At 45.5% G+C, this 12,484-nt stretch overlaps 1 protein-coding gene across 2 annotated transcripts in view; it reads left to right on the top strand.

Annotated features, from left to right (window-relative positions):
- The window catches only part of LOC144134896 (epoxide hydrolase 2-like), a 47,124-nt gene that overhangs the window by 29,110 nt on the left and 5,530 nt on the right, over positions 1–12,484 (top strand). For both annotated transcript variants that reach the window (XM_077667702.1, XM_077667703.1), the window contains 3 exons: positions 1,648–1,760; positions 5,922–6,099; positions 10,519–10,655. In XM_077667702.1, the coding sequence (XP_077523828.1) occupies positions 1,648–1,760; positions 5,922–6,099; positions 10,519–10,655 (428 nt within the window). The remainder of the gene's footprint in view (positions 1–1,647; positions 1,761–5,921; positions 6,100–10,518; positions 10,656–12,484) is intronic.

Here is a 12,484-nt window from a genome sequence, read left to right as displayed (position 1 = left end):
GAGAAGCTGCGCAAGCCCATTATTTTGTAGGGGAAGTGCCGAAGAGTGGCCGGGTTCACCGCAATGGAAGCAGAGTGGGCGGCGCTGTCCGGGGTCCTAAACAGGTCGGCCTTTCCTGAGTGAGCTTGCAACTGAGTTGGGCTGGCGGGCGATTGGGATCTTTGAGGCGGTGTATACGGCTCATGGCGCTTAGTGGGAGGACGCCTTCGGCTGCGCACCGCGGCGGCGTAAGTCATATCTTCGGTTTGTGTGGCCGTCGAAGTCGCGGTACCAAGTGCCTGTCGTGCTTCCTTTGGCACCACATTCATGAGGATCGCTGCTTGAGGCTTATACAAAGATGGCATCTGCCATCGCAGCTCCTCGCGGATGATTTCACGGATAACTTCACGCAAGTCGTCGCTGGTGGTGGTCATTGCGTACGGGCGAATTGCACAGACATAAGCAGGGCGCTTGTACTGCCGAGCAAGGACGTCCAGGGTCTTCTCGATCATGCAGGCTTCTTGCATGAATTCCGCGACTGTTCTGGGCAGCTGGCGGACGAGGCTGGCAAAGAGTTGTTGTTTTACGCCGCACATTAAAAACTTAACTTTCTTTTACTCGGTCATCTCGGGGTCGCCGCGGCTAAAGAGGTGCTTCACCTCTTCGAAGTAGCCGCAAACGGGCTCGATCGGAAGCTGGATCCCGGATTCGAGGAGTCGTTCGGCTCTTTCTTTCCTCACGACACTGGTGATTACCTTTAAAAGTTCTTTCTTGAGTAGCCCAAATGTCGTTAGGGACGACTCGTGTTTTTTGTACCGCGTGCGTCCTGAGCCCTACAGTGAGATAAATACGAGTCCAATTTTCGCCGCATCATTCCAATTGCTGAATGATGCCGCACTCTCAAATTAGGCCAACCATTCTTCGGGGCCTTCGCCTAGGGAGTTGGCGGTACGCGCGGCTGCTGCAGTACGATCAGGGTCGACACCTTTGGCGAGGTTGTGGTGCTCATAGCAGCGTCTTTTCTCTGTCGGGTGTGGTCCAGCAGGATCCCGAATTTAGGCCGCTCTTCCTGGAGAAAACTGTTTATTGAACTGACTTGCTCTCACAATGGACTTACTCACTCGGCGGCGGCGAAGCGACAAGCGTGCTCGGCGGAAGTCGAACAGAATGCCCGCCGCGGTCGGCCGCGCTCAATTTAAAGCTGATAGCGAACTTTCGCGATAAAGCGTGCAAAGTTACGACAACATTCTGGAAGAACGTAAAATCGGCTCTACCTAGTTTCGATCAATCGAGATATATCTGATCGCGTCTTGAATAGCAAACAAAGCCATAAAGCGGCATGCCGGCAAATTTGAAGAATGAAAAAACAAATACTACAATGATTCGCGGCAGCGACTCACCTTATACTACATCGTGTGCAGTTCTCTACGACCTTTTATATCTTAGCTTTTGTGTATCTTGCTTATCTCTTTTTATATTCCACCGTGCAAACCGTGTATGTTCAATCGAGCCCTTCATCTCTTTATCCTTGTCTGTTGTATATACTCATCAGTAATTCTCAGCCAACATATTGAACAACTGTATTGCGTTAATACGAATTACTGAATTCCAAAATGCCTATTTCTGTCCTGCCTAAGAATTTACCTGTTACATTCCTTTTTACCACAGTGTCGTGGCGCCAGACTTGCGGGGTTACGGACTTACTACAAGGCCTGCGGACTCAGCCGATTACCTAATGAAGAAATTGGTCGAAGATGTGAGAGAACTGATCGACGCTCTAAGTAAGTTCCACCCTTGAAGACCTTTTCCTCAACTAACGCTCTGCTTTTCTTTTTATTTCTCTTAGCGAATACTGAAGTCATGGAAGCCAGATTAACTGTTACACAAAGTTCATCGGTATAGGCAATATACACCGGATTAAATGAAATCAACGTTGTGCTTGATTATTGCTGCATATTTTATTTTTGAATAGTTCGAATTAAAAGTAATCTTCTTTCAACTACGATTCTTGTCCTTAAAGTCATAAATGCTCTTATTTGGCAATTAAAATCCTTGGATTGTACGGATGCCTTCCCAATCTAGTTTTTGCTCCGTTTAATTCCCGAAGTGTATTCGTGGTATCTAGGTGAGTGAAAAACGCCGAGAATGAGATTAGACAGCATTACTGTGACAACTGTTGGTAGGTGCTAAAGTATCTCAGTATCTCAGTGCACACACGTAATCGGAAAAGGTGTCTCACATTTTCTAGCTTTGAAATAAGCGAACCATTTGGAGAGTCCACTTCATGTGCGTCGGTAGACGCTTGAGGCTCTTCTCGCCATTTCATTCCACAAAGATCAAAAGATAAAAAACAGGAGACCTAAACTCTGGAACACCCCTTTTCCGCCGAGTAAGAAGACCTGTTTATACTTCTTTCCTAAACGAAAAGAAAGCTTTCAGTTCCAGCTCGCAGCATCTGCGTAAGGTTTTCTGCAAGCAACACCTTTTAAAAAAAATGCGCATCGTTGACTTGAAAATCTCTTAGATTACACTTCAGTGCCCTTTGCCTTTTGTTGAAATGAAACATGATTTCTCTATAAAAGGCAACTTAGTCCAGTCAAATCAATTATTCTACCCCTAAAACAAAATCAGGCACGTTGAATAACTCAGCGCGCTGGCTGAAGTACACTGCCTTTGAAGCTTTTCAGGAGTGCTGCCCTAGAGAAAGCCAGTCAACGGCGCGCCAAACAACTCCTGGTGGGGCGTGGTTGCTCGGCGTGTTACGTATTCGACGGCCAGACGCCGAGGGCGGCAGGACGGCCGGCCCAAAGAACAGACGACCCACGCAGCGCCAGGAAGACAATGACCTTTATTCGTTCGGCGGCGCGCTTTTTGAGCGCTAAGCAGCCAATCAGGGAGTGGCAAAAGAAATGAATATATCGTGGCAAGCGGGGCAATCTTATCTGTAGATTACAACGGAGAGTGCGACCAGCACCGCGAATGTTATAGCTCGGCAAAAACTACAGTTTTCGGAAGGCGTTCAAGAGGATGACGCTTCTTGAACAACTGAAGGTGGGGACAGGAGGGCAACTAGATTGTCCAAGCACAGCACTGAAGCGTTTGCAAGATCATATTTTCCTTGCGCTTGGAAAAGACGTTGAGGTGCTCGGTGGCACAGGCGGGCAAGTTGAGCTGGACATCGGAGTAATGGTGGAGAAGGCACCAAGCGTCTTCAGGCTCGAACAACAGGCCCGTGGAGAGGGGTTCAGACGTCCAGGAGGAGTTGACGCTCATATTTAGCACTGCTCGCCGAGTGCCGGAAGGCTGCCGAGCATGTAGCGACAGGGAGCGGGCCGCAGACCTCTGGCATAGGGTTCATCCGTCAGCCTGCACGATAGGATCTGAACTGGCATAGGGAACGAGCGAAAGAAACGCAGTAACAACGTCAGAAGTAACCTCGCGCCCAAGTTTAGGAAAGCCCGGCAGTTGAATTCACTGGGAGCAGAACACGCGAAAAGTGAACACGAGAATGAAAAGACTTGCATTTACTGTCATGCACACGAGAAAAAACAAATAAAGAAAAAGGAAACTAGGGAATGCGGCTAAGGCAGTCAGCATTGGCATGGCGTTTGCCTTTCTTGTGCCGCACTAGCAAATCGAACTGTTGAAGCGCTAGACTCCACCTCATCAAGCGACCATTTTTGTTTGACATTTGGTTTAACCACACTGAGGAGGAATGATCGGTTTCAAAAATAACGGAAGAACCTTTCAAGTAACATGAGAGCTTTTCGAGAGCCCACACTAAGCAAGCGCATTCTTTTTATGTTGTGCTGTAGGCTTGCTCGCGTGACGTTAGCTTTCGACTTGCGTAGACAACAGGGTGCTCCTCGCCTTTTTCGTTCACCTGACTTAAAACAACGCCCATTCCGTGGTCACTGGCGTCACACTGAACTAAGAAAGGGAGAGAGTAATCTGGTGCCGCGAGAACTGGTGCGCTGACAAGACTTGTCCTGAATCCACAGGCGCATTTGCTCCGGAATAGACGCATAGAATTGCTCTAGCGCGAACACTTCAATCAGACTTTGCTTTTTCTCGTATGCGATGGCACTTTTAAGCCATTCTTCCAACAAGCTCATGGATTTATAGGCGAATTCCTAGAATGACTCTCCTTGACTGCGCCTCGTGTTACGAAACTTCATCCTTAAGGCCTCTGTAGACAAGCTGTACCTTCGCCTCAGCTGAAGCTTTACTTTATTGTAGTCACGCGCATCTTCCTCTCGCATTCTCGCGATTACGTCCGCTGCTTCGTTTGGAAGCAATGTCAAGAGGCGTTGCGACCAGGTCCCTTCTGCAAGTGCTGCTCTAGTACACGTCCTCTCAAAGTTGGCAAGGTACAAAGTGATGTCGCTACCAGCCCTGAAAGGTTGCATGTATCCGCGCATGTCGAAACTGTCAGTTCGTTCAAGGCTATGCAGCTGCACCTCTTTTAACTTCAGTTCTATCTCTCTTTCTTTTAGCTGTTCGGAAATTGTCTTCCAACATTCCTCGACTTCGTCGTCTTTCGCTTTGCATTTGGATATTGCTTCAATAATTGCAGGTTTACGCATCGACTTCTGTACAGGGATACCTAAATCTTCTGCTAGCAACACTAGGTTGGGTTTCGTTAACGATGTGAGGTTCATGACTGCTGAGAACAAGTGCTACTCTTACACGTACTAATATTTAGCAAAGTCAAAAGCCTCGACTACCAAGTAAATGCCGCTAATGCTCCCAATGAAGTCAAGTAAGCCGTGCTCTCACCAAACCGGACGCCAAGGCCACCGCCGACGTGCGCTCCCTCCGCTGTCCGCAGTCCGCTGCCACCAGCTGTTACGTATTCGACGGCTAGACGTCGAGGGCGGCAGGACGACCGCCCCAAGGAACAGACGACCCACGCAGCGCCAGGAAGACAATGACCTTTATTCGTTCGGCGACGCGCTTTTCGAGCGCTAAGCAGCCAATCAGGGAGCGGCGAAAGAAATGAATATATCGTGGCAAGCGGGGCAATCATATCTGTAGATTACAACGGAGAGTGCGACCAGCACCGCGAATGTTACAGGCGCCAGCGTCGCACGCTCAACTTAAGAAAGCAATGGACGCTTCTGTATGTGCGAGCATCCCCCCGCTTGCAATTCTTCGTTCAAACATTCGCAAGGGCGGTTCTGCCATCGTTGAAACATTGTCCCGCCGTGTCCTCTACGGGGCGTATAATTGACGGGGCCAGCGCCGCTACCCCTCAAGGAGTTAGCTTACCGCACCCCTATCAGCGGCAACACAAAGTGGTTGCATCGCTCTTCCATCCTGCTCTTGCATCTCCATTCGCAAGTTGCCATTTTTACCTTGTACGGCCTGCTGAAACTGCTCTCTGCTTGCAGGTGCGTCACTCTCAGAAAAAAAAAACAGACACGCAAAAGGTTAAATGATCTACTCTTTTTGTTTATTAATCAATCGTCACTGGTCAACAGTTTCATGTGCAGCGGTAGTGGACCGACAGTCTCTAATTTTTTATGCGCTCTTGCCATCATTTTTCTTGTAACTCACTTTATATGTCAGCAACAATCCAGAAGCATTTCTTTATGTTCCAAAAAAATAGATAAGATAACCTACCATATAATTATAACGCATTCCTAAACTAAGCTTCAGTAAGCTGGATAACTGTTAGCCAGAAGAAAGGAAGTTATGGGCAGTTTTCCGTAAGGCATTCAGAAAGGGGGTATACGTGGAGCAGCCCCACAAAAAGGCTAAAATTTCTCTGCACCATTGCATGAAAGAAGTTTGTTTGTCATACACCTCTGCATACAAATTGGGGCCACTTGTCTCAATCCAAGAAAAATAGCTATTGAATTTTTTTATGATGAAACGATTAAATGATGTTGATTGCTCATGTATAAGCATCGTTTCTTCAACCTTACTTTTTGCTGCAGAATGTGAAAGAAAAGGAGAGGTTGTTCTGGTGGGACATGACTGGGGTGGCATGATCGCCTTCTGCTTTGCCACGCTGTACGAGCACATGATCCACAAGATGGTTATTATAAACGGCATGCACCCCATGGCGTTTTCAAAGCAACTTCTGAAAAGTGTGAAGCAAATGAGGATGTCCTGGTAAGGCCTAGTGTTCATTCCCCTCACCTGTGCGAAACTATGATGAGGAAATTCATTACTCCCTCACAGTGTTTAGGCGCGTGTTAGCTTATAGGTTACTGATAGCCATTGTTCACCGTTGGTACTCGTAATAGATCTTGTATATGAATAGGAAGAGCGAGGGGTAACTGATGTGCCTTTGAGCGTTTTATTTTCATTGTTTTTGTATCGTTCTCTTCTCAGCTACATTGCTCATGCCGTTCTTGGTGTGTTTTCCACTTTCTTTTCTTTTCCTTCTAAATTTGAGCACGCTCAACACTTTCTTGCGTTTGCAGAAGCTATTTTTATTACGCTGCGCATGGAATATATGTATCTGTTTGAAGCGTTTACGACGCTCATATATATCTTGGGCTGCAAAAGATACCTACAAGACGCTGTTTGATACGTGCTTAGAAGACATCATAGCCAAGGTGTCTGGAAGCCGCCTTAGGAAAGATTTTTACATCTTCAGCTATGCAAGACGCTTACTAGTCCGCTTAAGCAAACTGTCTCCATGACATCCTACTTCAAAAGTCCAGAGGTCGTCGTCACAAAACGTTTTGCGGCTTCAGCGGCATGGCCGCATATGCAGCTGTTGTGCAATATTTACGCTTAAGAGGAATAACTAAGAGAATTATGTGGCCATCATTAACATGAAAACAGATAAAAGTTCAATTTACATGCGACCGACACGTACACGCATGGGTGACTGTCTATGGTAGGAATATTTTATTGCCCTGGACATGTTATTCTCATTCATGTGATATATGCGTGAAAACAAAGTGCTTAGTAGCTGCAGTTCTACACTTTGTCATATTTTCAGTCACGTTTAAGTAGCACTCTTAGCTCGCAGAAATACATAATTTATTTCCACCACATCGTCGAACAACGACAAAAATTTCCGTGTCTTTCCCATGCACAAATGTGAAGTCGTTTCCAAAAGTCACTGTTGAGAAACACATAAAATATAATAAGACATATAGTGAAATAAAGCAGCTGTTAAAAACTAAAAAGATCAATTACATCCAGAGAGCAGGAGGAATAAAAATCTGGCAGGGGCCAGTTCCATAAGACACAGCACTTGAAGCAAAAGGTTTTCGATATATCCCGAAACGCTGGGAAGTGTGGTATAGAAACGCGTGACATCGATTGCTTATGGAAGTTTCTATTTTATAAGCCTATAGCTTTGTTGCTCACTTACTAGCGCCTTCCTCCTTATTTTCATATCATCCTAAGCTACCATATAGTAAGGATAAAATATCCTGCTACTTACGCGGATATTTCGCAACGGTATACGATGCAGGTGCACCGTAGAGTGAAATTGCGGTTGCTAGAGACGTTTTGTATAGTTTATGAGCGCTTATACATACGTTATAGGCGAGCATTTAGCGGGTGGTCACAGTGGAAATCGCATAAGCACTTTTAATTTATCGCACGCCAACCTGAACGCAACGAAAGCGCAGGCCGCACTGGCACCATTTGATGTTAAAATGTGAAGATATTTTGTGGCACACTTTTCACACTTAGGCAAGGTTATCGAAGTCGTATCTCGTAGATATAGCCGGTTCCATTGCTAGTTAAATCGAGCCAGGGCCCCACTTCTTTTAGGTAAATGAACCGCACAGGGTTCTTAAAAAAGGCAAGTTGAGTTCTTTCAGGTCCTTCTGCCTAGCCTCGATACGACTCAACTTGACAAGGCTATGACTGCTTTGGCGTAAGAATCCAAATCAAGGCAATGCACAGTCGGCGGTGTCTCATAAGGGTTAAGAACGGCGGAATCGTTACACAGAATCAAAAATTGGACAAGCTTATTCCTCATTCGTTTTTCTGTCAGCAAGAAGAGAAAATGCGAATATCACGTGTACTTTTTAAACGCAACCAATATGCCTAAAAACCCAATCACAAGGACGGATTCTCTCTGAAGCGGGCGATGTGGGCGCCGCCATGTTGACAAAGGTATTTTTCCTAGCCTAAGCAAGAGCACGCACGCTAAAATCGAAAAACAGCGTACGTGAAACCTAGATTTCTAACAGCGTTTGCGCATGCGCAGTACAAAGGACGCTATTTCATAGCGTTTCCAATGCCTTTGAGTAGGCCTGCGTACGCCCTACTTAAGATCTCTACTATTTCCCATACGTTCAGTTGGCCCACTCTTTTCATTGTCACGAAAGGGACGAAACATCATGCAGATTTTAAAATAGCACTTGTTGAATAAAACTTTTTTTTTCCATGGAGGAAAATAAATGAGCCACCTCCTTCCGACGCAAGTGTCTGATGTGAGCTCGAAGCATCAGAATTTTTTTCGCCTTGTTAGCGAAGCTGAAATAATAAATTCAAATTTGCTTTCGGAACTCAGTCTGCAAACCGCGTTTTGAAATCGAGGAGTGCGTTCCCCGCGAGCCATTTTAGCTGCAGTCGAAGGGTTTCCTTAATTTCCTTGTAGGACTACAAAAACGAACAGGAACACTTTTATCAGAAGTCCATTAGGCCACCGATAGTGTTTGTCGAGCGCATCTAGCATCTGCGTACAGTGCCCATGTCGGGACCTTCAGCGCGACCAACCCGTTCCCCTACCTACATCGACAGCAGAACGCAGGCCACTTTTATTTATCTTTAACAAATTCTTTCGTGCTACAGCTCCCGCCGCCTCATTGCTGCATGATTATTGATATCATTATCAAACGTTATTCTCTGCCGCCCCGTGCAACATCTCGATTCTCCCCAAATCCTCTCTGTTACCTGGGTTATCGTTTCTTCGCCCTGCATATTCCCCTGTTTCTTGTTCGTTATCTCTAGCATATTGACCAACGTTTACTTCATCAGTTCCATCTTGTCTTTTAAGTTTAATCGAGTGCCTGCCAATTCTATTTCTGTTCCTGCTTGGGCTGAGCTCAAATTAGTTTCGTCTTTTCTTAAGCGTCCAATTTTTTGCCCAAACCTTGAGCACTAGCAGCATAAATGAGAATGTTTACAACATCCGTATACAGTGCGAAAGCACGGCGTATCCGTATGTGCAGAATTGGTCCTTCTCTGCTTAACATTCATAGATCCCTGGGAGTCCTCATACCACTCATTCACATTGCTTTTTAAGAGCGTTCGTATGCTCTAATTCATGCACTAAGAGAACCTTGAAAATCAGGTCTACCTCATTCTTGTGCTCCTTGCTATTTCACTCTCGTAATGCAGATCTGCGGCAGCTACCTTCCCTACGGCGTATTCCTTTACTAGTTTCAATGTTTTGTTGCCTATCGCACTTCCCAGAGTGCTAAATATTGGTCTAGTTTTATGTCTTCTAATTTCTAGCCCAACCGTTTCTCTTTGCACATTAAGTCCTTCTTCTCCATTCATCTCTTGAGTTGCGTAACATGGCTGTTTCTTCAGAAAATTGGAAATTGCTAAAGTATCTTCCAATAACTGTTATGACGGTCTTCCCAATAAATTTATTTACATATCTCCTCTAAGCACACGGCAAATATTGCCAGAAAAATCGTATCTACCAGCCTGGCTCCCCTCCTGATAAAGATTTTATCACTGCCTCTTTTGAGGATGTTAGTAGCTGATACGCTCGTCGTGAGATCTATCACCTTTACATTCGACTCTTGAAACTCTGTTTGCAGAATGCCTACATTACAGCGAATGACTTCCCTAAATCAAATTCTTCATCGTATTTTATGAAGGCGATATGTGTGGGGGTTGGTTATGTTTTACTCATTCTCTATTTAATGATTGACAGTGTGAATGCGATTCGTTTACGTGTACCCATTTCGAAAGCCAGCCTATACCATATTCTGACTAGATTTAAGGTTGCTCTCAGTCTATTATTATCCGATAATAACACGAGCTTTTGTTGTGAAAACATAACACTGTGTCCCCATTACATCTCTCAAAATAGCTTGATAATGGATATTTTTACACAAAACGGATAATAAATTGTTCTCGAAGCCAGCACGCAACTATTTCTCATTCCTCTTTTCTCGTCTTCTGTATACGTCTAAGAACAACTGAAATATTTTCTTCTTAAATTGGCACTCTATACCCAGAAATTGACAATACAAGTAATAAATTTGTCTAACTACTATCGAAATGACTAAAATTGTCTGATTCTGATCCCGAAGCAATCATTTCCAACACGTGTCTTGGGCCCAGCCAAAATTCAGCCCAATCCGGTGTGCTTAAAATCCTGCTTCAAAAAACTGATAAAGAAAATTTCAATAGCAAGTAGTTTGATAGCAGTAAGAAGGGCAACACAGGATGAGTTTTGTTTTTCCTTGTATTTACAGTATTGCGATATGTTGCTAGTGACTCTTCCACCAGTTGTTTTGTCAAATAAATTAGCAGTTGTTCAAGAGCATATATTTCCAAAACCTAAGTTCACTGTTGATTACTTTTTTATTTATCCAGGTACATGCTTCCGTTCCGGCACCCGGTTGTTCCGGAGGAATATCTTATCATGAACGATCTCGAGTTCTTTGACAAGGTCCACAAAGGTTTCACCGCAGACGAGGAATATGCACATAAATACGTGTTCGCAAAAGAAGGTACGTACATTCCCGTCCTAGTTGATCTACTCAACCATCATGCTGAATGCGGTAGTTCCCCAGTGTACCTATGTTGCTCTTTTAACACATCCGCTCACTATCGGACGATTCCATTAAAAATGCATATTCGGTATCATCTAAAACGAGCGGCATGTTAAATTAGTCCATTTAATTTTTCCTGAGTACCTAAGAATTATGACTGTTTTGCGCACAAAACCATGAATAGGCAACATAAGCGCTAAGCAGAAAGCAAGGATATATTTTCTTTTGGGGTTTCTGAGTCGCCCATTACGGCAAACAGCGCAGAGGCACAAAAACGATAGTTGCCTTTCCTGTCGCTGATATCAATGGATATAGCTTGGAGTTGCCTTAATTAGTCTATCGCAACCTCTCTTTCGTCTGAAGTGGCTGTGAGCATGAGGTCTATTGCATCAATGGCGCAGCACTTTAGGCGACGCCTCGTAGGCGGTACTATCCGTGCTCGTTGAGTGCCTCGGCCAGATCTATTGCCTTGTAAGCATACTACCGTGCTCACCAGCTTCTGTTGATGGACAAAGACAGCGCCTTCGCCATCCGACGCAACTTTTGATGCTTTATATGCTTTCGCGTTCAGAAATTTTGTATTGCGTTTTCCATAAGCGTGCGAAACGTCGCTCCGCTTTCACTGCTTGATGCTCCTTAGTATCCGTCCGCTTTCCTCCGTCCTTAGCGACGCGTTCAGATGTCTTTGCTGCCCTCTCTTCTTTCTGTGCGCTCAGAGAAATCTGCCCAGCCCAAACCTTTTTTACAGCTTTGGCTGTATATTCCACTTTCGGCGAAAAAGTGGTTTATATATGCGCCCGAAGCCTCCATCCGGGACACCTTACCTCTAGTAGAACGTTCTTGCGGACTAGTTGGTTCATAGTTCGAGAAACGTTAAAACTGCGCCAAAGACGAGGACAAAGGTAACGAGGAAAATACAAAACACGACAGGCGCAATGACCCAGCCCCTGGGGCACCTCTGCATACCCTCAGGTAGGTGCAGCTGCTGGCGCCAACCAATGAAAATGCACCTCTCGTCTAGGAGCCTTCGTTCACTGCTTACCCACCCACTCATCTACCCACACCCACCTCCAAACTATTGAAGCCACCACCTCCCCGAAGCCCATGCAGCAGTGGAACAATGGAGAAATTCAATTCAGACTCAAGACTCAGTACAAAGGCAATCAATATAAAAGCTAAGTGTGCGACCAATACTGCTAAAGCCGAATCTTCACGTCAAATCTCAAGATCGCCAGTGAATTTTTTTTTCCCACCGTCCAATCCCGGAAGCTGTCTTGACGGCGCTTCCTATCTCTTGGCTCATTCTGCTGCACTGTCCGGTTGCTGAATGCTATGAATACTAGAAACTGTAGGGGCCAAGGAACTACTCCACCCAATATGTAGAAATGTAAAGCTCACGGATATATGACAGCGAAGGCAGTGAATTTCATCTATTCCCTTTAGATCTGTGCCACTGCGAGGGGCGCTCCAGCGCTCTGCGATGGCGCCATCTAGCACACAAAAGTCGATTTAGTCGCTGGAAAATGGCGCCGTCCATGTTCTATGCCAGTTACAACCTGCAGTTTTAATATTTGCGGTGATGGTCACTGGTCTCGGCGCCGCACGTAGAACCTGTTGGAATGGCTTTCACCCCGCCCGGAGCACTGGCGAAGAAATTCTTTCTACGCTCGACACCAAGGTGCCAGCACATTTATCTGTGTGGGCCCTTGATTTTGGCGCTGGTTTTGACGTCAACATAGCCCCGAGGTTTCGGAACAATACAAAGTCAGTTTCCAGGCAACTGATCT

The sequence above is a fragment of the Amblyomma americanum genome, chromosome 5 (assembly GCF_052857255.1).
Source record: "Amblyomma americanum isolate KBUSLIRL-KWMA chromosome 5, ASM5285725v1, whole genome shotgun sequence".
Classification (NCBI taxonomy): domain Eukaryota; kingdom Metazoa; phylum Arthropoda; class Arachnida; order Ixodida; family Ixodidae; genus Amblyomma; species Amblyomma americanum.
The sequence above is the reverse complement of the archived record's forward strand: the minus strand, read 5'-3'. Positions and strand labels throughout refer to the sequence as shown.